At 37.7% G+C, this 24,205-nt stretch overlaps 1 protein-coding gene across 4 annotated transcripts; it reads right to left on the bottom strand.

The window, feature by feature from the left end:
- Positions 1-2,138: 2,138 nt before the first annotated feature.
- On the bottom strand, positions 2,139-22,276 carry ccdc57 (coiled-coil domain containing 57). 4 transcript variants are annotated; one of them, XM_041219801.1, is made up of 20 exons: positions 22,249-22,275; positions 20,141-20,552; positions 18,790-18,898; positions 17,673-17,774; positions 17,227-17,384; positions 17,031-17,105; positions 16,703-16,903; positions 14,969-15,127; positions 14,472-14,634; positions 13,700-13,834; positions 10,908-11,145; positions 10,533-10,715; positions 10,073-10,173; positions 9,642-9,842; positions 8,601-8,657; positions 7,110-7,338; positions 6,438-6,595; positions 5,781-5,921; positions 5,202-5,430; positions 2,139-2,758 (listed from the first exon to the last, which is right to left on the bottom strand). In XM_041219801.1, exons 2-20 carry the CDS (start codon positions 20,536-20,538, stop codon positions 2,553-2,555), a joined length of 3,243 nt encoding a protein of 1,080 aa, XP_041075735.1. In that variant the 5' UTR covers positions 20,539-20,552; positions 22,249-22,275; the 3' UTR covers positions 2,139-2,552. The 4 variants fall into 4 exon arrangements, with proteins under 4 accessions (XP_041075735.1, XP_041075736.1, XP_041075737.1 ...); XM_041219802.1 differs by having other exon boundaries at positions 2,139-2,755; XM_041219803.1 differs by having other exon boundaries at positions 6,438-6,583.
- Positions 22,277-24,205: the final 1,929 nt, after the last annotated feature.

Genomic DNA, 24,205 nt, shown 5'->3' with positions numbered 1-24,205 from the left:
GTGTGAAACCTGCAATACTGTTTAATATAGTGCTTCAGAGATAAGCCTAATAAATCTGAATCGAAGACCGAGCTTTTGAAGCGTTGAAATATATTAGACTTATTTTATATACGGAGGGTTCTATGTACTTGGTTTAATATAAAACCCACATTATTCAAAATACTAGGGGTTCCTCAATAAGATGCCTTTTGATAATAAGATAATAGAACCACAGTACCTAAGGCATCATGTAAAGTGGCAATAGACGCACAAGGCGACATTTTTGTTTTTGCTGTGTGGTTCCGGATTAAGTTAAACAAATATTAAAGGGATACGGGGTTGAAGCAGACTGTTTGAAGTTGTATGTCAAATGAATGCTTTTGTAAGTATTACTTAAACCCATCCTCACATAGCAGGGTGTCTTTTTTGTGTTTTTTTTTTCTTTAATTACACAAACTGGGATGTCTCCTACACTAATACTTTACTTCTGCACCGACGATTATAACAGTTGCAGACTGCGGTATTGTAATAAAACCAAACTGGCCAATCAAAGGGCAGGGGGGTGTGTGGGCTTGCCCAATGGCTGTGAATGTGAGGGTGTTGCTAGGAGATAGGGTGATATGGTGACAGTATAGACTAGGAGGAGTTTATTTTGGAGGAAGTGATGTGAGCACTGCAATGACGAAAAAGGCAGTGACTTGAGAGCCATTTTAGGTCGTTTACATCCAGAGCATACTATTACTGGAATAACTGTAGTTCATGCGCTACACAGTGGTGCAATATTTGGCTTATACTCTGCTTGTGGCGGAGCAAGAGTCCTGCCTGTAAATAAAGTGTTGGGTTTATGTGTTAGTGGTGGTTGGCAAGGATGGGGTTAATTCCTACTCATGCCAAATACATGTGAGACTGTTTTGCATAGCCACAGGTTTGGTTGGTTATTATTTTTTTATTATTTAATTAGCGACACCTGATAATTTAAGCAGGTCAACATGTTTCGTCATGGCTAAGGTTAAGGTCTGAGAAGAGACCTGTGTGGTTCAGCCCTGCAAAGGTGGGGGTGTAGTACTTGTACAGTATTGGTTTGTTTACTGGGAAACGGCTTAGCTGGCCAGTCGTAGTTGGAACTTGGGGAAAAGTTTAGTAAGCACTCCTTGGAGGAGTAAGGTTTTGTTTTGTGTAAATAAATATACACACCTGCCTTGATAAAAACCTACTTGTGGTTCTGAGTGCTATTCCTTTTATAAGATGTGAAAAGGTGGTAAACTTACCTTGGTGTGTGTGTGTATGTATGTATGTATGTATGTATGTATGTATGTATATATATATATATATATATATATATATATATATATATAATATACACACACACACACACACAGGAGAAACAAAGTAGGGTGACTACATTTTTCAGAGGTAAAAACTGGGAAACATTAAATAATTGATAAGTCTAATTAAACCTCTTAAGTGTAGGCTATTATTGGCCATTTAAGTAGCCATCCTGTTGCTCTTAGTATTTATTTATTATTTATATAGTTGTACAGGATGTGGCTGTTTGTGTTATTTTGACCAAGTAAGTGGATGAAAACCAGGCTGCTTTTTTTTTTTTTTTTTTAAGATTGAGAAATGCCAGCACACCGGGACTGTCCTGACTAAACCTGGTCACCCTACAAAGTGACAGAAAGCTTCAAGAATCCCAAATGTTTCCATCTTGTAGGGAATGCATCTCAGTGAATGAAGTACAAGGTTAAGTGTTGTAACCAAGCTACTGACACTACTATTCACTTCTAGAAACAGGTTCACTTGCTTTTATTTCAAAATGATTTAGAGCAAAAGTTAGAGCATGGCCCAAAGACTGGTATATTAGAATAAAGCAGAACGAATAAGCAATTCAAACTGAATTGACCAGAATATCAGACCATAGCTGAAAAGAACAATGTTCTAAATCCTGAAAAAATGCTCAATCCAAGATTGCCAATAAAATGTACATTGGTGCCAAGCCCAGTCTGTAACATGTAGTGCCCTCATGTACAATAGCATAGCCTTTGACATGTAGTTGCAGTCTCACACTATTATAGTGCAATTTAATTAATAAATAAATAAATAAATCAATCATAAAGGACATTGTAAGTAACAAGATTTGTTTTATTACACATGTCACAAAAGTATGAAGTACTGAACCACTAAAGACACTTTGTGCATTTCTCTGCAGTTAAAGTTCATGGGACTTGGAACATAACGGAACTACACATTGGATATAATATGTGGGTGTTCACGTGCAAACCTTTAAACTTGAGTTCAATAAGAAATCAGTCTAAGGCAGTGTTCACAGCTTTTCCCGCAGTTGTAGGTTTCTGTGGCACAAACCCAATATCCATACATATGTTTAATTTTTATTGGTTTACACATTATTTGTAAGAGAGGAGACAATTGTCACAAAGTACAGTAATGACCTACAAAAATATAATTGTAAAAATATTTTTAAAAATGCATCAAAGTATACAAACTGTACAATGTACACAATTAATTCAACTAGGTTGTACTTAGATTGTACGCAATCCTTATGTTTTCTCCACTCAGTGTTTTATATTGTAGTTCCGTATCTTTGCAGTTCGTTTTTGCTTCACTACTGATTCACTCAATGGTTTCCCTGTTTTCTTTCCCTCCTGAAACTCTGCTTTTCTTCCTTGAACGCTAACCCCACCTCCTGAGCCACGGCAGCTGAAATTCATTACAGGACCTCCTCTCTCTACCACTGCACCACTGCTTCTGCCAGCTCCTACTGTGCAAAAACAAAAAAGACAAATAAAAACTCTGGGGTTTAATTTATATGTGGACAAATGTACTTCGATATTCGAAGGAGACAGCTGTTTCTATGTTCACTTGATTTATAGGCAAAGCTTCATGTAATTATGTTAACATTTATTATTTTTTTTAAAACACAGCTCTAACAATTGAGAAATACACAATCTGTGTTGGCCTGCATTTAAATTACACAAAGGTTTATTTTGTGCTGCTAACTCATTTAGTAAGTGATATATTTTGAAACTGTAGATAGGCAAAAGAAAAATAAGTTTGCAATGGAGCAAAAGCATAGCATACCTTGGCCAAGAGTGCTGTTTCACCATTCTGTTACCCATCAATCAGTCAATTCAGAACTCTTGTGTACAGTTATCTCCTGCTGTTTAATTTGTAACTAGATATCATCTGTTATAGATCAATATCTGAACCAGACAGTCACATCTGAGCAGCGTGATGTTCAAATACAATGCAACTCCTATGCGATAATCTGCTATAAAATTAATCCTAAATACAGTGAGGCTTAATACAGATAGCTAATTGTTTGTTACACCAGAGGTTGATTTAAGCATAATTGTCCAAACTGGAACCTAGAAAACCTAGAAAATAATCCTCATATTTTATTAAGTTTATTCATATACAACCATGGCATGAAAGTCATTTATTTGTACTTTTTTATGAAATATTATACTGTGAAATGAACTCTTTATTGCAACACAGTGCATCAGAGATATGATAAAATGAGCCTTGTGTAATGACAATAGACATAGCCAACACTACATGCATCACCTTGTTCAAGTACTCTTACTTCCAGTCCCTGAGCTCCCTTGTACTTTGCTTGCTAATTTCATACATACCTAATGCAATACTCTAGTCAGCATTTTGTCAGCTGGCCAGAATGTGCATATCAGTCTGCTTCAATCAATAAAGTAGCAGAGTGGTGCAAGCTAGAAATGTCCAGTACAACTGGTTCAGACTACAGACTACCGACTAAAACAGTTTTGTAAAAGATAACAGTGTTATTCTTTTCTTAATTATATTTTTTCTGAGCAGCCTTAGTAAATTTGCAATACCAAAGCAAGATTGTTTTGCATGAATGTAATGACTTGGTGGTCAAGTGCCCTTGAGTTGTGAAGTAGAGCCCCTCATTTAAAGGGTAAATTACATCACACAGAGAGTTTTGGATTTTGTTAATTGTTTTCATTGTTGGGCACAGTAATAATTGATCAGTTAAAAATGTCTTCTAACACAAACAAAGAGTTTAGCATGTGCTCTATGTTATTTCTCATTCTGCTCATTTTAAAGTGTAAAAGGGTTGACCCTACAAAGCTAAGCCAATTGTGAAACTGGTCTGCTATTACAACACACAGGCTGTAAACTTTTAAGGTGAAAACCTGATCAGATACAGTACAACCTCAGGCTAATAAAGTCTATGCCAATACCCATTAGCTAACTACTGTCCTTGCAAACCTGCCAGAGCACAGTCAAAGAGTACAGTCAGAAAACTTTAACATGAACTACTGCCAACTTTAAAAATGTCAAGGACAATTCATATTTTCTTGCACGTCAAGTATTGTGGCTCTAAATACCCACGTTTTAATAAGAATAATCCAGAGAACTTCCATATCGGAATCTACATTCCACGGGTCAACAGTTTGATGAATAATTTCTTAACAGCAACAGCTTGACGGTCTATCATCTGCACTGCATACATTTCATTTTTATACCGATATATATAATAATAATATATAATAGCAGCATATAATGTTAATCAGGAGTTTAAAGTTCTGCAGAACCCCTTGCGGTGTTTACAAGAGACATATAACTTTTTTTTTGCTGTGCTTGCTGATTTTTTTTCTTTTTCAACATACAGTATTCCAAATTGTTTAGATAGTTCAGAATCATGTGCCCTGGGAGAGAAATGTTTTTTACTTCTGAACATCTCATTGTAGCCAGTGCATGCTCCTGATGCTTTGACTGAAATGAGTGTCACTGTGGGAACAGAAAATCAGCATTGTTGCCGAAGGGAGTGTGCTCTGGATTCACTGCTCTCTGTAAAACACTTTTTTTTCCCCTGGCGAATGCTCCTCTGTAAATGTTGAGAAATGTACTGCCCGGTTGATTTATTTGTGATTACAAATTTCAGAAGAGGCAGTATGTTTAAAACTATAACGCTGTTATATGGACAACATGTGACACATTAAAGGTAATGAAAGGGATTTCTTTTAAACCTTGCAGGGTGTTCCGTAAAATGTTATAATTAAATGTGGAATTATTATTTCAATAATAAAACATGGTAATGCATACATAATTGCATTTTAATTACCATAGTTTATTATTAAGTGTCATTTGACACACATGTCCTATGTAGCAATTTAATACCTTACGGGAGAGGACACACACATCTATGTCCCCACAGACAGTACCTTGCTCTGTGCCTTCCCGGGGCGTGCAGATAGACGGACTTGAACCTCTGTCTAACATCTGCCAGATATCCTGGAGAGAACTGTCTGCTCCGAAAGATGACATCAGGGGTTGCGATTGGCTGGAGAGAGGCCTCGTCTCAGGATACAGTTGGCTGTACTCAGGTCTGATGAGCTGTGGTGACTGGCTCAATTCTGGAGGTGTAGTCTCTTTCTTGCTTCCTATGGTCTGCTGCTTAGCAACAGATGATTTATCATGTTATTAACAGGATTGAAAAAAGTACAAAGGCTCCCAATATAGATATGGAAATATCTTAATGCATAATATGTACTCTGGTTGCTGGAGAATTCTAGGTGGAAAACATTTAACACATAAGCTGAAAAATGACATCTACAGTATGTTATACTATATTTGTAAACATATAAATAAAACTTTAAATGCACTGGTGCATTGATAAAATTGTACTAAGAACACTAATCAATTTCAAGGTTTCCTGCCCTAGTTGTACAGTTAGTATTACTTAAAATGTACACCAGTGTTTATAGTTCCAAAGCCCTGTACCCCTTTAAATATGAACATGCCTTATCACCATCGCCAGCCCTTGCATGCTGGCCCATTGGATTGCTCCTCTTTCCTTTTGTTCCATCCTCACTCTCTGAAGACGTAGGGTGTAAAATCAGGGGGTGTCTTTTATACTGATCCCTTTGTGCATACTGCAGCTCCTATCAGACAAAGAGAGCATTAAAGGATTTATTTACAATGAAAATGAGTGATCAAGTTCACTTTAAGCGACCATTGCAGTTTCCTACTCTATGAAAGCAATCATTTCAGTGTAGCTTCCCTGCATCTTTAATGCCACCTGGTGTTATTGATCTCACATCTCTGAATTGTTTACCAACAGAGCAGCAAACAGGCCAGCTAGCAAAGTCTGTTTGATGTACTTTAAACAAGCGTGTCCTTAAAAATTAAACAAAAAAGAAATCAACATGCTGAAAATCACGATCTACTTCAAAAATATGTTTAATTATAGCGTTTCAACTTTGTGAATTTAATGTATGTTACAGTATATGAATGTCTGTCTTTAATACAGCCATTTCATCCCTGTCAAAATTCCCCATTCTACTGCTAATTTAGAATATATATTTGTCTCCAAATCCACATTTTTTCACTCCTTGCTGCATTGCTCCTTTACTCAGAGATGAAAATCAATCTGGACCAGAGCAGCGGGGTTACTGTACCTGAGCAGTGAGCTCGTACTGGAGTTGTTCCAATGCAGTGAGGCGGTTCTGAGCTTCACGAGCCAGCCCTTTAGGAGACTGGGAGACAATGGTGGAGGGGCCGGCAGTTGGTTCAGAGGTATATACTGAACCAGTGGGCTGTGAACCTGAAAAGGAAGCTGTTCAAAATACATCCTGATACACATTCATTAACCAAACTATTCATTTTAGTGGAATCAATACATTTATATGAAAGAGGTTTGACGATAATGATCCTTTAACCCATCCCCCCACTCGTCCAATTGACAGCTTTTAAAAATCCAACCGATGCAGTGATCCAATACTGACGTCTTAATAATGAAGAACCAAAACAAATCCTGTCATTACTGCTTTATTGGAAAGCAGTTTGTAAAACCAGTTATTTTGAACCCATAATGTGGAGCCGTTATTTTTGTGGTGGAGGGCTTATTTCTTAAAAAGCAACTCAACACACTTGATGCCAATTCCAAAAGACATTCTACACTGTAAAAGGGCTTTTACCCTAAAAGCATTAACAGATAAAGCTCTTGAGATGCAGCACTGCTGGATTAAGGGTGTAAAGCGCTTTGTGATTGTGGTCCACTATGAAAGACGCTATATAAAAATAAATATATATTACGGTATGGTTTCCATTCCAGCAGTTTCTATACTTACCTTGCAGCCCAGCTCCTGCCAGCTCAGCCCGCAGCTTGTTTCCCATCTCAATCAGTTGCTGCTTGTCCCGAGTGAGCTGGGAGATGTATCGTACCGCCTGCTTCAGTTTGGCCTGTAACGTCTGCACATTCGCTTTCTCGTACCTGCTGAGACTGGCTCCCGGGCCTGACGCATACAGCTGTTGCCGCAAAAGCAGAATTTCATCCTGCAACTGACTGACCATTTCACTCTTGAAAGGCAAGCAGAAAAAGACAAAAAAAACATTGTGCACCTTAATGATTTAAGTACAACAGAAATAGTCACTGACAGTGACTGAGAACTACAACTCAGTACCGCAATGCAGCCGAAAGGGAACCTTAAAGAAGGTGTAAGATTCAATTTCTTCTTAAAAATAATAGGCCAGTCTTCTTCAGGTGGTTTCAATCAAAAGAGCTTTAGTCAACAAATCAAAGGTAGTCAGAGGCACACGCCTCAGTTGATGGTATTCTGAGTTGCGCTGGTAGAGAGACGGTATGTCTCCACTCTCAAGGCATCAGAGAGGCTGGTTTACTGAGCCGGCATGGCACAGAGATGATTTATTTTTTTTTCTAAGCAAAGAAATGACTTCATACAGCACAGATCTACAGATAGTTTACGTATTTTCCTTGAGCAAATTTAGTCTTACTTCCCTAGCGTGATGCATGATGTGAGACAAAGCAGATTAACAGTTAACATCTGTGTTTCTTCTTCACTTCACCACGACCAGCAGAAACCCGATAACAAGAAGTTACACTTAACAACAACTTCAGATGATATGAGTTTTGCTAGGGTCGAACGACAAGGCTGGTGATTGCAAACTACTGATGTACACAGCTTGATTTTAAGAGTTTGTTAACCCTGTGTTAATTCAGGATTTACATTAAATGCAGAAAAATAACACATTTACAGCTTCAGTGATTTCTTTACCATTTAAAAGTGCAACATAAGTAAGGGGTTTCATAATGGAAAGGAACAAACAGCTGATGAAATAACAAGAGCTTGTGCAATTTAACTGGAACAGAACCATGTGCACACCGCCCCGCACAGGGGGCGTGTTTATTAAAAAAAGTTTTCCATTTGTATAGTGAGTTATTAGGAATTCCGTGACACTTTACCTAAAGTTACAGTGTGTCACTTTTAACAAAAGTAAGTGATTTTAGAACCAGTTTTAATTGGTTTGATTATGGTTTGTACATAAGCAGCAACTATTTAAGTAAAAACAAAAGTGTTATCACCACAGCTGCACTCTGTCATGAAAAGCCAGTCATTCTAGCTTGGGTGTATTGCGGGCCACGTGCCAAGCTACAAAGTGAGGGCAATACATATGCAGGAGTTTCAAAAAGGCTTACAAAGGGCAAATACTGAAACTTTAAGGCCATTTCCTCAACTGAGTTACTGCATTGTAGGATTTACTATGAGCAGAAATGTAGACAATCCCAAGATAGTTTTTAGATTTACAAAGTAGAGAGGTACCTGTTCAACCACAACTGGGGCTCGTCGACTTGCAATGTCTAACTTCAAGGCTGAAACCTAGAAGCAAAAAAAATATAAAATAAAAACCTGATCATTTTAAGTGTGTATCATGACTATACAGTACACAACAAGTAGAAGCTGAAAGTTGGGGGACAGTTTGCAAACATAACAAAAAAAACCTAGGTAAAATGCACTGTAGGTAAACATAGTTTATACAATGGTAGGTTTTCACTGCTGAAGCTCGTCTCTGTTCACTGTCTTGCTATCTGTCTAGGAATTTGTCTTTTGCTTCTTGTGGTTAGACAAGTAGTTCTTTTAGCTCACCTCCCAATGTCCAGTTTAACTTAAAATTGAGAATATGTACTTGTATACAAAAAAAATGGGACATAATAACTAGGAATGTTGGGAGATAAAAGGGCAAACTTTTTAACAATGGAAAACAAAACAGCAACAACTGTAGATTTTCTGGCAATTGTTATTCAGTAAGTAGAACTGCTTCCACAGTAGTGAACTAAATCATATGGTGTAACAGAAGACTGTTCTGCAAAGTGCTGCAGACCAGGCCTGACATCAGGCAGCCAATCAGGTTCGTTAGAATCATCTGTTGCAAAAAATGTACTGCCTCATCATTAATTCTGCAATATTCAGATAAGGTTTATCCTTGACACTATATTGTTTGTTCCTCTTCAAAATGATCGGATTAAACTAACTAGGAATAATACAGCATGCATACCACATGTGTCTCATGCATGACAGCTAACTGAAGAAGCTGATTTTGTAAATAAATTATGTGTTTTAGTTCACTATATTGTGGACTCACGCTTTTTCTTCTGGGTACAATATGTTTTAACATTCATCATAGCCATTAGGAAGTAACCATAGAGGTATTAATCATAGCGTATTGTGTTATATTAAAATACTTCTTAAAGACAGCTTTATAGGCAACCACCACAATACAGTAATTTCCCCAATAGCCTGATCTGTTCCACATCTAATTGGAAAGTGTGGTGCCCACTTTTAAAATCTGAAGGTTGCTCTCACTTCATTCCCCAGAGCAACAGTCTCCAGGTTTTGCTGCAGGTTACCCTTGAAGTACTCCTCCGCCTCCTTGCGTGCTTCAGCCAGTTGTAACTCTAGTCCCGCTATGTGATCCCGCAGCCCAGCTATCTCCACATCACTCCTCTTTGTCTGATTGGTCAGGTTGTAACGAAGCTCATCACATTCATTCTGCTTCAGACGTACCTAGAAGAGAGAGTCAGAAACATATGTTGCAAGTCATTAATTATGTTTCTGATATACAGTATCTCCTATTTTTTTTCTGTTTCTTTCCTGTCTCTTTGAACCACCTGCAGAATAAACTGTACTTGCAGCAAACCTCTTTGGTAAATTTCTCTACTAAATGAACATTAAACTCCAACCTAGACAGACATACAGGGGGAGAGAGGAAAGCAATCCTCACACTGTGATTTTACCTGCTGTGTGAGTTGAGTCACCATGGACTCCTGATAAGCGACCCTGGCCTCCTGTTTTTTCAAAGTTGCAGCAATGGAGACTTTTTCAGCTCTAAGACCGCCTACAAGAGAGACAACAGTTAACGACTTTAAAATAAACTTTTTAAAAGAGAAACTTGATAAGTACATTATTTAACATAACTCTGTATATATTATTATATTAGGCAAGTGTTACTGGGATTGTTTGTTTGTCTCTGTGTCCTTTGATTGTCACAACAGTTTTTATTAAACAATTAACATTATCTCACAAAACACTGTCAAAGAACTGAATAATTCAGTGACCCTGCACTGTTGCTAAATTCATTTGTGGATTTTACAGTTGGAAGTTGAGAATGAGAACAGATGATCTTTTACATCGTTGGAAGGGATGGAGAATAAGGAAATACAATGCCATCAATTTTACAGAACCATTGAAATGTACCTATGGTCTCATTGAGAGTGCGAGTGTGATTCTGGAGGTAAGCATTGTCTGCAGAGACTGGGAATCCTGGGAAAGGGGCTGATGTCTTACTGGGAGCCTTTAATGCCTCCTCCAGCTGTTCCTCCTGCCGTCTGCATTTCTGTTTCAACTCTTTTACTTCGTCTTCTAGAGACCTGATGTACTCTGTGGAACATGCAGTTCTGTCTTAAATCAGGGTGTAGAATAATCCACAAGGCTTCAGTGACAAAATAACCGTTAACATGGTTTCTAATAGGGCAGATGGTCTGTTTCTGTACCATCACTTTGTACAATTCTATAGAAGTGATAAAAAATAATAAAGAAAGCACTTGCACGTCTAGATACTTCATGTTTTACCTGGTGTGAAGGGGCCCAAAGAGACGTCAGGCTTCACCTTGGGCTCTGTGATTGACACGCTGGTGTCATGTGACCTGGCAGCACTAGTGGCTGCTGGGATCAGCTCGTTGAGTGTTTCCATCTCTTTTCTCATCTCGGCGATGACGGCACGCAGGCTGCTGTTCTGCTGCTGCAGTCTGCGGATCTCTTCTGAGGGGAAATCGCCTTCTGTCAGCACCCCCTGCTCAAAGCCTTTCCCCTAGAAAGAAAACAAAATAAAAATGATATAAACTGTGGACAGCACTTACCCTAATTCAATTTCCCAGATACCACAACTGAAAGGAAATAAATTGTAATATTTTCATTCTTTTGAAGATTTAAACTACATCAGATGTGCTTTTCATCTGTGACATTGCAACAGCAGACATTCTATGAAGGGAGGTCATTTTAGCATAAGGGAATCTGTTTTACTGAATCAATGCTGTATATCAACACACAAAAACTTCTTAAAAACACCAATGCAATCCTAACACTCAAAAGTACTATCCAATCTCTTTGCAGGAAAACTGCAATAAAGAAGGTATGATAAATCCCCACTAGATGGCACTATTATAAACAAAGTTCCATTTACTGCTAAGATCTTTTTTGATTTGTTTGAGTAAACATTTTTTATTTATTGCAAAAACAAAACTAAAAGGATTTCAAATTCACAAATGTCCAATTTGATTTATTAATGGGAATTGCTCATCCACAAAAAAAAAAAAAAAAAAACCCAAAACACTTCTCTAGGGTAAAATGTGTAACTTGACTACATTTTACCTTATATTTACCTTTACCTTATTATATAGGAGATTTTGACTCACGTATCATAATATTAGGGAAAGACAACATTGTTCAATCCATAGTATCAACACTGAATGGCAGTTTTTTTTTTTAATCTGTTCATAAAAAACAAACCACATCTGTGCGCCTGCAATATTCATTCACCAGGTGGTACTATCGGTACTAAATACAATCATATTAAATATGTATTGGGAAAGTGATTTTACATGCAAACACATTTTCATATTGTTATGCAGTTAATCTCTGTTGTTTCCAAGAAAAGCCTCTTTTTATAACAGGCAGATTATTATGTTATTCATTTCACCTTATGATACAGAGCGGAAAATTTGAATAATAATGGTCAGCTGGATTGACAGGTGTATTATGAGTCCACAAAAGCCAACTTTTGAAAATCCTGATGAAAGTTAGCTCACTTTGTAAGCTCCTTTTGTTTTATATCAGTTTAAAAAAAAAAAAAAACAAGGAGTGTCTGTATTTGTCAACAGGAAAATAATCCCTGTTCTCACTTGCCCTGACTTGCCTAGCTCTTCCGGAATACAACCACTATTACCTTCTATTTCTAAGCTTTCTGTCAGGAGGAATTCCAAATAACCAAGGACATAGTGCAGCTACAATAAATAACGGTTTAATAACAATAAATAGGCTAAAGCTTTATGATATCGAACTTCCCTCCGTTTCCAATGGATGTTCTCTCCAGACAAGAGTTTATGTTGAAAAGCACAATGTCTCCAGGGAAACCCAGGCCAAGGTACCGCAGCAATGAAGACATTTTTAAAATATCTGCATGTAAACTAGGCTTAGAGGGAGGCTTCTGTCTGTGTGGAATCTGGTATTGAAATGCAATAAAAAAAAAAAAAAAAAAAAAACTACCAAGGAGAATGTCATTTTATGAGTTTTATTATTTACACATTCTCTCATCAGTTTCAGTTCCTTTTGAAATAACTCATTTTGCAGCCAAGCTATATATAAACAGCACCCCCCACCCCACCCCACCCCACCCACTGATGGACCTATGCAAATTCAATAGGCACAAAGCACCGAAGCAGCCGAGCCAGCTAAGGGGATAGAAGAGTACATGGCAGCTTCTTTCACAATGTATCTGCCCCAGCACGGTTTCCTGCACTCAGCTGGGGATGTGTTCCAAGTCATTTTTGTTTTATATTTTAAAGCCAGAAGTAATAAAGAAAATGCATTTTAATATAGCTCTTTATTTCTTGTCCCTAGTGAGTCTTTTTGTTATTTACAATTTTGTTACTGAATGTTCTACAGGACTGAATGGTCTACAAGACGTGTGCCAGAATGTTTATGAATAGTACAATGCATTCATAACGATTTCAGAGTGACCTTTTTATCTTTGTATTCCTGGAAACAACCCTCCTCCTATATACTTACTCGCTCAAGCAGACAGCAATATGTATGCAGTTTCATGACGCAAGCTTTCTGTTAAGGGGCAACAAGCACTGTTCCCAAATTTCAGTTCTGGTTAGCTTCCAGGATTGATAAACTTACTCACAATATATTCTGTTGTATTTGTTTCTCTCTTTGCAATTCTAAATAGCATATACAAATTGGCATTTATGATGTGCCAGCAAAAACAAACAAAAAAAGGTGATGATTCACATGAATCTACTTTAAACAATGCCTCTCAAATCACGACACTGCTACTATTGATGGTTTTAATGTGTGAATTGGATTAACTAAGCCTACACATAAGACATGTATTTATTAGTGCTTGTTCATTTTACCTTAAATTTTTTATCCTCCATGAACAGTGCTTTATAACTAGTTTATTAATGCTATATCAGTTGTTTTGGCTGGATAAGCTCAACCGAGCTTGTCATTGTGCAAATGACTCCCAAAGTGGTATTTAAAGCCTTGTAAATATTTTGAGTAATTCAACATATTGGAAATGTGCTAACATATTAGGAAAGGGCTATCCTAAAAATGTATTCGGTCAACATCACCTCTACCTGTGTCTCTCTCTCAGAATGAAATCCATGTTTGTGTAAAGCAGCCACGGACTGGTCCCTCTCGATGGTCACACTTTGCACCAGCACATTCATATCCTGCAGCTCCCGCTCCTTCTCCCGAAGTTCAGCCATTGCCTGGAAAGGAGGGTACATCCTGAACTTCAGGTTACTGTGTACCTACACCATTGTGATATACATCTGTCCCGTGGATACCCTGGATTCTAAGGAAACTTAGCAGCTTGAACTAAACTAACATACGCACCACAGTTTGAAAATCCAACATACTAAAGCAAAGCTAATGACATTTTAACTTTAAATTTATTTTATTGAAGGCTGTTTTATTGTAATGTATATCTCATATGTAAACTGTACTTGAACATAAAAGCATTAAGAGAAGATGAAATGCTTTTCTACTAAACTATACTTTCTCTGAACAACAGCGAAACAAAGTGGATTTCTTTAATGAGGTCAATATTAAAAACAACCACTTGGTGTGTTCAGTGGTAATTGCTTCCCACATAAAACAGTTAGTATGTCATAGATTATCCACTGGACTTGTTTACCAAGCTCCTTGTTTCTAAAGGGAAGAAACTTGCTGTGCACAACCCTTGTGGTCATTTTTATACTGACTTCATTACATAAATCCACCTCGCTCAGGCTTGCTCAGACAGCCCCAAACATGAAATCTTTCACAAATAAACTTTACTTAATAATATTGTCAATTTGAATTTATACTCATTCTAAAATTCTAATTCTCAAAAACCTCACCCACCTCATCTCTGGCTTTACTGAGCCCCTGAATCAACTCCTCGTTTTTTAAGTACTGGTCTCTCTCTGCATCCTCACAGCGTCTCTGCCAGTCCAGCTCTGCTTGTACCTTGGCCTGCTCCAGACTGCGCTCACGCTCCAGAGTTTGAGACAGCTGATGTTTGTACCTGAGGCAGAGACAGAGAAAGAGAGAGAGAGAGCAGGCATGGGTTACTAGCTCAGCAAAACACTCTGCAGGCTGACATCCAGCTGCTAGCAATTTGTATCTTTTTATTTTTCAAGCAGAGTACAGAATGTCCAGCTCAAGTTAAACTTGTGCCAGCAATTACATTACAGAGTACATACAGAGGCTTCCACTATATCAGTGTCACTGGGGGGGGGGGATGTGTGTGTAAGAACTAATGTTAACTGAGCATTAAATATATTATATTCCAATCTTACTACACACTACAGCACTTCCTGTAATTAAAGTGAACAATACTTTTAATATTGGACCCTCACCTCTCCACATCCTCCTTATATCTGGCCAGCTCTGTCTTCACCTTGGACTCCTGTTCTGCCAGACACTGGACCTGCATGTCCTTTGCAACTGTTTTCTTAGACACCTGAGCAATGTAAGCGTCCCAGCCTGATCGCATTGTATCCAGCTCGCCGCGAAGCCTGGGACAAAACAACAAAGAACATTTACATTGACTATGAGAATGTTGGCTTTTGCATCTGGATTGTGAACACAATATGTTACAGAGGGTGTAAAACTACTGTATACGTGAGACACCAAATGCCACTGCAGATATTAGTTTAGTACAGGCAAAAAAGAAAGGCTACTCCTTTACAACTCATCTACAACCCAGACAATTAAGTTTAACAGTTATGAATAAACAGGGAGAGCTGTTCTTTGCATTTAGCAGATCAGGATTTATCATAGTCGTATGAATATGAATACATCCTATGCTTTTTAATCCAAAGATTACTACTGCTTGTTCAACAGTGATTTCCTGCGACAGCAGAAACCAACCAGGCACTACCACCTGACACTACTGGGAGCAGCACATGCTACTGAACACAATGAGAATGCATGCTTGTGCATGACATAAATATTTAACTGCTTTAAATCTGTCTTAAATTTAGAATGCAAGATCAACTGCTAAAGATTATTATTATTATTATTATTATTATTATTATTATTATTATTATTATTATTATTATTATTATTATTATTATTATTATTATTATTTTAAAGCAAATATCTAGGTCAGCTTTCTTAAAGACATTGTGTAGCATGGCAAAAACCATATCCTATTTTACTACCTTTCCCTGAGTAATTTTTAGACATGCTTATCCAAAGCACACCCGATAGTCTTAACCGATTTAACGAAGGATATCTTAAGTAAACGCTGTTGATCTCCGATATCTTGACAATTTCTACTGGTGTAGACCTACATATTCATTCTTATCACTGTGAAGTTTGGACTACCACGGATCCTGGAAAGGATATAAAATCAATGAATATTAGAAATGCCAGCTTGATTGTTCATATGTTAATTATGCAAGCTCTTCTGCAATTGTTCCACTAATTGTGCTGGTTTTCTACATCTTGAGAAACAGAGGTTTCATTCTAGCCTCGCTATATTAGCTCAGAGATCTGCCTGTATAAATAGCAAGAATGAACAAGACTCACAATTTCAGCCATTCCTGGGGAAATTCAAATCTAAGAGCCATGCAGTGAGAGTACTATTTCAATCTGTAGATAGGGACTTTAGATCTTGATAATACATGGCAGGATCCACTGGATTCTAAAGAGAATACAAAATGTTTGTGTCCACAAACCAAGTCATCAGTGATGACCCGGCAGAGGCCATTGACTGGCACTCCACTCTGATCTGCTCTGTCAAAACAACTCTAAGAGTTGCTGTAGACAATGCAATTGCTTACAAAGGGAATTGAAAGGATGGAGGATGACTCGCATTAAATAAATCAGCATGGTGCTTTTCATTGTGACTGTGAAAGCATGAAGGCAGGACATAACCTTTTAAATTTAGAATGCATTCAAAACTACAGCAACAACCAACCAGGAAGATGAAATAGCTGGAAAAAAGGTGAGGCTATCAAAATTGAACATCTTCCAAAAATATTACCCTCATGGGTTGTTGAGCATTTATTACATTACTATTGTTGTTGATTGATTTATTTATTTAGACACTATCACTACTTGATCATTTGATTCCTTTAAGTTACTTTTCCAGCTGCTCTTCTTTCTCCCTCAAGGTGTCTGTGTGGTTCCACTCCAGTCTCCGCTTCTCCATTTCCAGGGTCTCCAGGCTGGTCTGCAGCTCCCTGAGGTTCTTCTCCAGGCTCCGAACCTGCTCAGCATGGGCCTCCTTCACTGTCACCAGCACTGCGTCCCTTTCACGGGCAAAACGGTCCAACTCCTGGTGTCTGTACATCAAACAAGACAGTATTCTGTATGTTCTTTTCATCTTTGCAAACAGTAATGCATATACAAAACGTCAGTGATTTACTATTTTTTAAACCCCCTTTCCGATGATACCCAAGCCAAACTTACTTTCTGGTGAATATTTCTTCTTCTTTCTTCCAGTTTAACTCCAGCATGTCAAGTTTATCTTCCAGTTCTTTTATCCTAAGTAAAAAAAGGAAACATTACATTAATGAAAACCAACCTTCTCCAAAACAGATTTAACATGTTACACTTGTCATTTATTTGACTATTAATTTTTTTTTGTGTTTAATGTGTTTGTTACCGTGCGTTCTTGACAGCAGAAACATCTTTGATCTCCAGCTCCTTGCGTCTGATCTCCTTCTCCATCTCCCGGGCAATATTTTCTGCTGCTTGCAGAGAAACAGCACACTCCTCTCGAGCATCTCTGTGAACCTCCAACTCCTTTGTCAGCAATTTAACCTTAAATTAAATGCATAAATTAAATAGAAGCATTCCCAAAACCATACTACAAAGGCATGATTTGGGAAACATTTAATTAGTAACCCATATAAATACAGAGAGTGCTCTCACTGGTAATATTGCAGGAACTAAAATAGCATTCTCTACCTTTGCCTTAACAAATACATATTTCTATTCAACATGTGTGACATTGATCTTCGTTTTCAAACTAAAATTGTAATCTTTTTGTATTGCTACCTTGCACTTATTGCGTATTTGAAACGCTGATTTGATCTTTTATGTATTTACCTTGAGCTCATGTGAGAAAATGACATTGCTCATCTCATCAATTCTCAGATTGAATTCATGCTCTCTCCTTCTCATCTCACTGTCAAACTCCACCATCAGCTCCTGAAAAATGTATAATAGGTGATTTATATTCAGACACATGCATGCACCAGGTTTCAATGCTTTATGCCACACATTTACTATGATATATTACATACAACTCTAGCTGACCTTCATTAAATGCAGTAATAAGGTTTCATCTCTCACTGGAAAGCCTGAGGCTTTCACATCTCTTCTTATAAACACAACGAGGGGGAGGTTGCATGGAGTCATCTTCAATTTTGGTGTCATTTGATGGCTTCCGGGTAGTCTATCTAATCTCAAACAATAAGCATCAATATTTACAGGAAAATAAAAGCTCAAACCGATTTACAATAAATATGTTTTACAATGCATTCCAGACCTACAGCTGTAGATCTCATTGCAGATGTTAGAAATGACAACCAAGTGCCTTCATTTTCTCATATGGGTTCTAACACTGGGGTAGGGGGTGGTAAAATAAACACCTTGTAGATGAAAGGTTAGATACTGGTCAGCAGAAAGCTGTCAGAAGCTTTAGCTGATGATTAGTACAGACCCTAGTCACCCAACCACAAGCAATGTCATCAAAATGTTGGATTGGTAACAAGGTATATTGATTTAATGATCTAAGGAAGACATAACATCATGTATAAACATCACATTCTGTAGGGGTGTTTTGGAATGAAAATAAGATCGCTATTATATAGCATTTTGGGCTAGGTTTAATCATAATTAATTATGAGCTTTACTGGAACGTCACACATCATTTGTCAAGGCGTGAGGCTCCTTGTGAACCTGGCATATCTCCAACTGCTATGCAAAGGGAGTTGTTGTTTACAACCATGGTCTTGTAGAGTTCATTAAATTTCCAAGCCTTAGAACAATTTGCCAGGCCTGGCGCTTCCAATCCTTCTATTTTCATGCAATAATATTATCTGTGATCATTTGAGCCAACAGGGAATGTTTTTATAAGTTTTTAAATGCAGAAAAGCAGTCAACTGAACGGCCTCTCCCGGCTTGATTCAATGGCTGATTTACAGTGGGCACTGGCAGGTACCTGTTTCTGCAATGCCAGCTCCCCCTCCACCTCCTGGATCTTCCTCTCCAGTTCTCGCTTCAGCTTCTCGTACTCCTGGCGATACTGCTGGATGTCACAGTCCTTCAGGCTGAATCAAATGAAGAATTAAATCGAAATGAATCACTGATCCTTTTTGGCAGATAGTTCAAAACTAGCTTTCCCGTAGTAAACATGCATGTGACGCAAGTGCCAGGCGGTTTAAAACAGAATGATTTACTGAATTAGCTGTCCTTATTTTTGTTGGTTGATGTCCAGGACAGTTACCTTGCGGTATAGATAGTCAAGACAGACTGGGGTCAATTTACAGAGGATGTGTTCAAGGATCTTGCCCTTGTAACCTTGTAGGGCACTCCCCTGCAGTTTTTTTCATTTTTGAGTTAGCAGTATGCACTAGCTTAACTAGTAGAACAAGATTAAATGGAGCATGCACATGTGAGTATTAAATATTGTACTTTTGCTCTTGGGCATTTTTTTTTTTTTTTTAACAATGGAAAGGATTTCAGACAAAAGTTAATGTTACTCTAACAACTATCCTATTTCACTAAGTCAGCATTAATAGAGTGCAAGTCTGTGGCCTGGTAAGTTTAATATTCCTCTGAGCTTTGAGGCCATTTAAGTTTAATAAAGCTGGACCATAACAGTGAAAACAGTGGAGAAGAGCAGATTTGGAGTTAAAAGACCACAGTACCAGGGGATTTAGAATGAGATTGGACTGTAACTCAAAAGTGGTTATGTAACGTTAATAAGATTAATAAGATGTTAATTTCAATCACCCACACCTTTAATTAATTCCTAAGGTACTTAGTTAAGTAACTTAATTTAGTATATATATAGCAAATCTGAGAGATACCACAATAAACTATGCATCATGAAGATTTTTTAAATCTAACAGTGCTATATATAACAAAAAACTAACCTACATTTTTAACATGGCATGTTTTATTGCATGGTAAGCGCTCAGTTTGCTATGACAGATCATGTGTTGTTTATTCTTTGGACATCATTACAAAATATATTTAAAATTAAACATGTGCGCTTTGCAAGGCTCAAACACCCTTCAGTGCTGTTTTTTGTCTTTGGCATACCAGGGTTGGGGTCAATTACTTTTTATTAATTCCAATTCCTTTTTAAAATCAACTCCCAATTCCAATTCCAATATCCATTCCATTTTAATCAATTCCAACTCTTGGAATTTGAATTGATTAGAAGGGAATATGAACTGGAATTGGCAATTGATTTTTTAAAAGTGGAAATGGAATTGGAGTTGAAAAAAGGGAATTGACCCCAACCCTGTTGCATATGAATATAACAAAGTTATATAAAAATGTACCCATGCACTTTTTCTAATTCAAGCTGATGTTCTTTAACCCTTTGCTGGTACTGATGCTGGAGCTCTTCACGCGTTCTGGTTTCTATGGAAACAGCCTCCTGCAGCTTATCGATCTGGATGCGCAGCTCACTGGACTCTGCTTGCTTGGTGCTCTCCAGCGTCTTCAGACGGCTGAACATGGCATCGTAGCGATCCAGCTCCTGGTCTCTCTCCTCCAGGACCCGCAGGTTATACTTGAAATCCTCCTTCAGCCTGTCAAACTTCTCTTTCTGCTCTTTCAACTGACCAGTCGTGTCCCGCAGTGCTGCCTCCAGTCTGTGGATGCGGCGAGCCTGGAGATCTTTCCATTCTTGCTCTTTGCATGCAAGGAGTGCGTCAAGGTCCCCTTCCTCTAGCATTGTTCCAGTAAGGCCTACAAACAGAATATATGTTAGGACAAGAAAGTATGAACCTTTCAACAAAGATTAAAATTTAAACAAACTAAAATAGTCACCAGGTCCTATATAAGTTAGTTACTCTCCTGGCTAAACATTATGGCATTTGTGCAGTATACTGTCTCATGTACTGCAATGCACACAGGTTTCCTGAAATTTAATTCTGATGAATAACAAAATAGGATTTCAGCAAGGTTAGAATTCTTGCTGAAATTACAATCAAGAAGGTCAGTTTTTCCAATCTTTTTACATTCAGTATTCATTTACACCTGGCCCTGTTTTATTTGATAAAGTACAGTACATTATTAGACTTTAAATCTAAACTGGGTTTCACTGTACCATGTAGCTATTTTAATGGTTGCAGTCTTGCCAAGACCTCTTCGTGAGCAGATATGGGGTACTGATTTGTGACTTCCCATAGCGATTAAGCCAAGTGCTGTGAGTCAGCACAGAAACGTAATATCCTCACCTTTTTAGTCTCGTCTGTTTTGTTGACAGATAATCCTATCTGCTGCATATTAAAGCCTACATTATGTATTAAAATAGTAATATAAGCAATATGACACTCAGTGTTGTCGTAATGTGGCTGCTGTACTGTACCACGCTGCGCTGTGAAACATCATATACAAGCTATCTGCAACCTTTTCAAGCCCTTTCAAGATACAATATTTAGGTCATTCAAAATTTATAATTGCAGTGTATTTTAGAGAATACAATTTAAAACAGTCTTCATATGTGTTTGTTAATATGCAAAGGAAAAAAGAAGGGTCTGGCAGTAAATATCAGACCAATTTCACAACTTTTAGCAGCCTCTTTAAAATCTATTCATATTGTTGTTGAAGCTGGCACCATGGGATCCTTCAAGAAGCTGGGTCGATGGGCAAGATGGGTCGAATACTTCCTCTCATTTGTAACCTTTCTTATGTTCTTATATGGGGCTTTATCAGAAAGCTCTATCTAATACAGTACTGTCTGAAGTTAAATATGTTGGGATTTTGACCTTGGACGGTGTAGGGACAGAATGTGGTACGCATACCCGTTTAACGCCCAAAAATGGTACGCTGTCAATGCTGTGACTGACTACTGCACAAATCACTAAGAAAAGGACAAACAGCAGTTCATCTACAAAATCGTATATGTTTACACTTTTAGATAACCCAATTTGTTGCTCATTTGTTAAAGTCACATACATTTGCTGAATTGTGAAAAATATATATATATATATATATATATATATATATATATATATATATATATATATACTATATATAACTTTAAGGGCATCGTATCCCTTTCAGATGGTCGTTTTCCTTGTTTTCTGAGCTAAAATAATTAGGGAACTACAGCGTGTACCACGTTTTAACGCGTACCACAAAATAACACCACACCGGTATACATGGAAATCCCTTAGAAGGTACTGTAATTAATATATGCTCTCTGTGATTTTGATAGACTGGACTACAAAGGAATACTGATTAGACTAGTAGTACAGTGTTACTATTTCGACTTGTATAACTGGATTCGTGTAAATTACAATTCAAACGTAAAAGTGTCAAATTTACAGTTTGCATTACAAAACGTCAATAGCAGCATTAAAGCATGATGAACTTATTTACAAACGTATCTTTACAGTTATAGTATTACACCCAGTGTACGACAACAAATGTGTCTTACCTCAGTTAAATAATAATTTATCATAAACAGGTTTGCTATGATTATTATTATTATTATTATTATTATTATTATTATTATTATTATTATTATTATTATTATTTTGTCACTTCTTTTTCATTTCCTGTTTTTCGATCAGTTGCAGTCTCAGGCTTTGGTTTAAACAGGCCGCGTCTCCATGGTAACTATGGAAACCAGCCCGCCCAGGAGTTACAGGAAAATCGTCTCGACGGGAAACTGCAGTGCTCTTTTAGTCATGGGTGGTGGATTGCTCAGTTATTCCATTGACATGAATTTAATGAATAATGTTTCCTGTCTGTGTTGATGCAAGCTATTAATAGTATTACAGGAGTAAAAAAAAAAAAACAGAGCACTAATGCAATAAGCTCACAAAATTCAGACTCAGTCATTTTCTGCAGTCAACGGTCTGTATTCTTCAATGTTAGTTTTTTTCTGTGGTGAATGGTTTTCCCACAAGAGTGCATGCAAAGGGAATAAATAATTATTGTGTATCAACAATGTTGGCTTCTATGGTTTGTTATTGCAAGGCATCTAACCTATGTTGTACAATAAATGCTTTTTTTTAGTATTAGGTTTGCTTAGGATTTAATAACACAAATTCAAACAGTTCACCCTGGTTTGTCATGTTTATAAACATGCTTTACCCTGCCTCTCTGGGATTTACAATGGAAGGGGATGTGCCAGACAGCGCTTATCAGTAAGTCATCCTCTACACTGAGAAGAAAAGCAGGGTTCCAATTATAGATTAAAGTTGCAAGATACGCTGCACAGTACAAGTGTTTAACAAAACATTTATATAAAGAGCTTTTACAACATATACGCTATGAGGGCAAGCTAAGAGAAATTAATTGGGCAGGTTTTTCTTTGTTACCAAGCCTGTCTTGAAGATCAGTCATTTAGTTCCTGCTTCATGTTCTGCCACTGGTTTGATCTCTTCATCCTAGTTTTTAGAGCACATCTTAAGTATCTTATAGCAATTTTAGTCCTACAAATATTGACTGTAGAGGCTTATTGTTGTCCTGGGGGTTGAAAAAGGCCACTAATTCCCAAAGCCACAGCTTGAGGACCTCAATGCTCATGGAAGGTCATTTTTCAAGGGGAACAGTTTTCCACTATACAGTGACCGTTAACAAATGATGTAAGAGAGTGTCCTGTATTTTTAAATGCTCCCGCTGGAGAAGTTTTCTTTAGATGAATAGTCTACATGCCTTACAGTACATTCTCTGGCTCATATGTTTGAGGATGCATCGTTTTGTCAACAAGCTCCTTAAAACCGAACGGTTCATAACACATGCCAGGGGATTTGTAGGGGCTGTGTGGATGTGAAAGTGGAGAGGTTCTCGGAATGATAAGGACTAAGTCTGTAAAGGTTGGGAAAGTATAATGTGATTGACAATTACTTGACTACCAAAAATAACTGAGTGACCAATCTTTGACTGGCTGTATTGAAGATTCAAAGCAGTTTGAAAGAGCATTTTACCACCACCACACCCCACCCCAAAGGGTCAGCTAGATAAGTCATGACTAAATAAACTCACATGTTTTACCTTCATTAGAATGCTGAAAGTACAAAATTCCCATTTAGTTAACATAGTACATGGTCCCAGTCCTGAGACAGTTATACACTCCACTCGCTCTCACAACAATTACAGTGCAGGAGGCAGGCAGGAGGAGAGCAAGTCTTTCTAGCTCTGACTGGTTGGTTCAAAGATGTTAGATGAAGCTCAGCTGTGACTCAGGTAAAAAAAGCATATTGCTTCATCTCAGGGGACAGTACAGAAGGCCAGGGAATTACTCTGGTGTCTCTAAGCTGAGAGCAGAAGACCGATCTCAATGAGTCTTTCGTAATCAGGGCCATGCTGTTGATCCCAGAGCATTAGTTCACAGGAATGCCTTATTCTATCAGTTACTTAAGTATGAAATCTTCTATTGCCTCGAT

Source organism: Polyodon spathula, chromosome 20 (genome assembly GCF_017654505.1).
Source record: "Polyodon spathula isolate WHYD16114869_AA chromosome 20, ASM1765450v1, whole genome shotgun sequence".
In the NCBI taxonomy this organism is placed as follows: domain Eukaryota; kingdom Metazoa; phylum Chordata; class Actinopteri; order Acipenseriformes; family Polyodontidae; genus Polyodon; species Polyodon spathula.
This window is presented reverse-complemented; position numbering and strand designations above follow the sequence as displayed.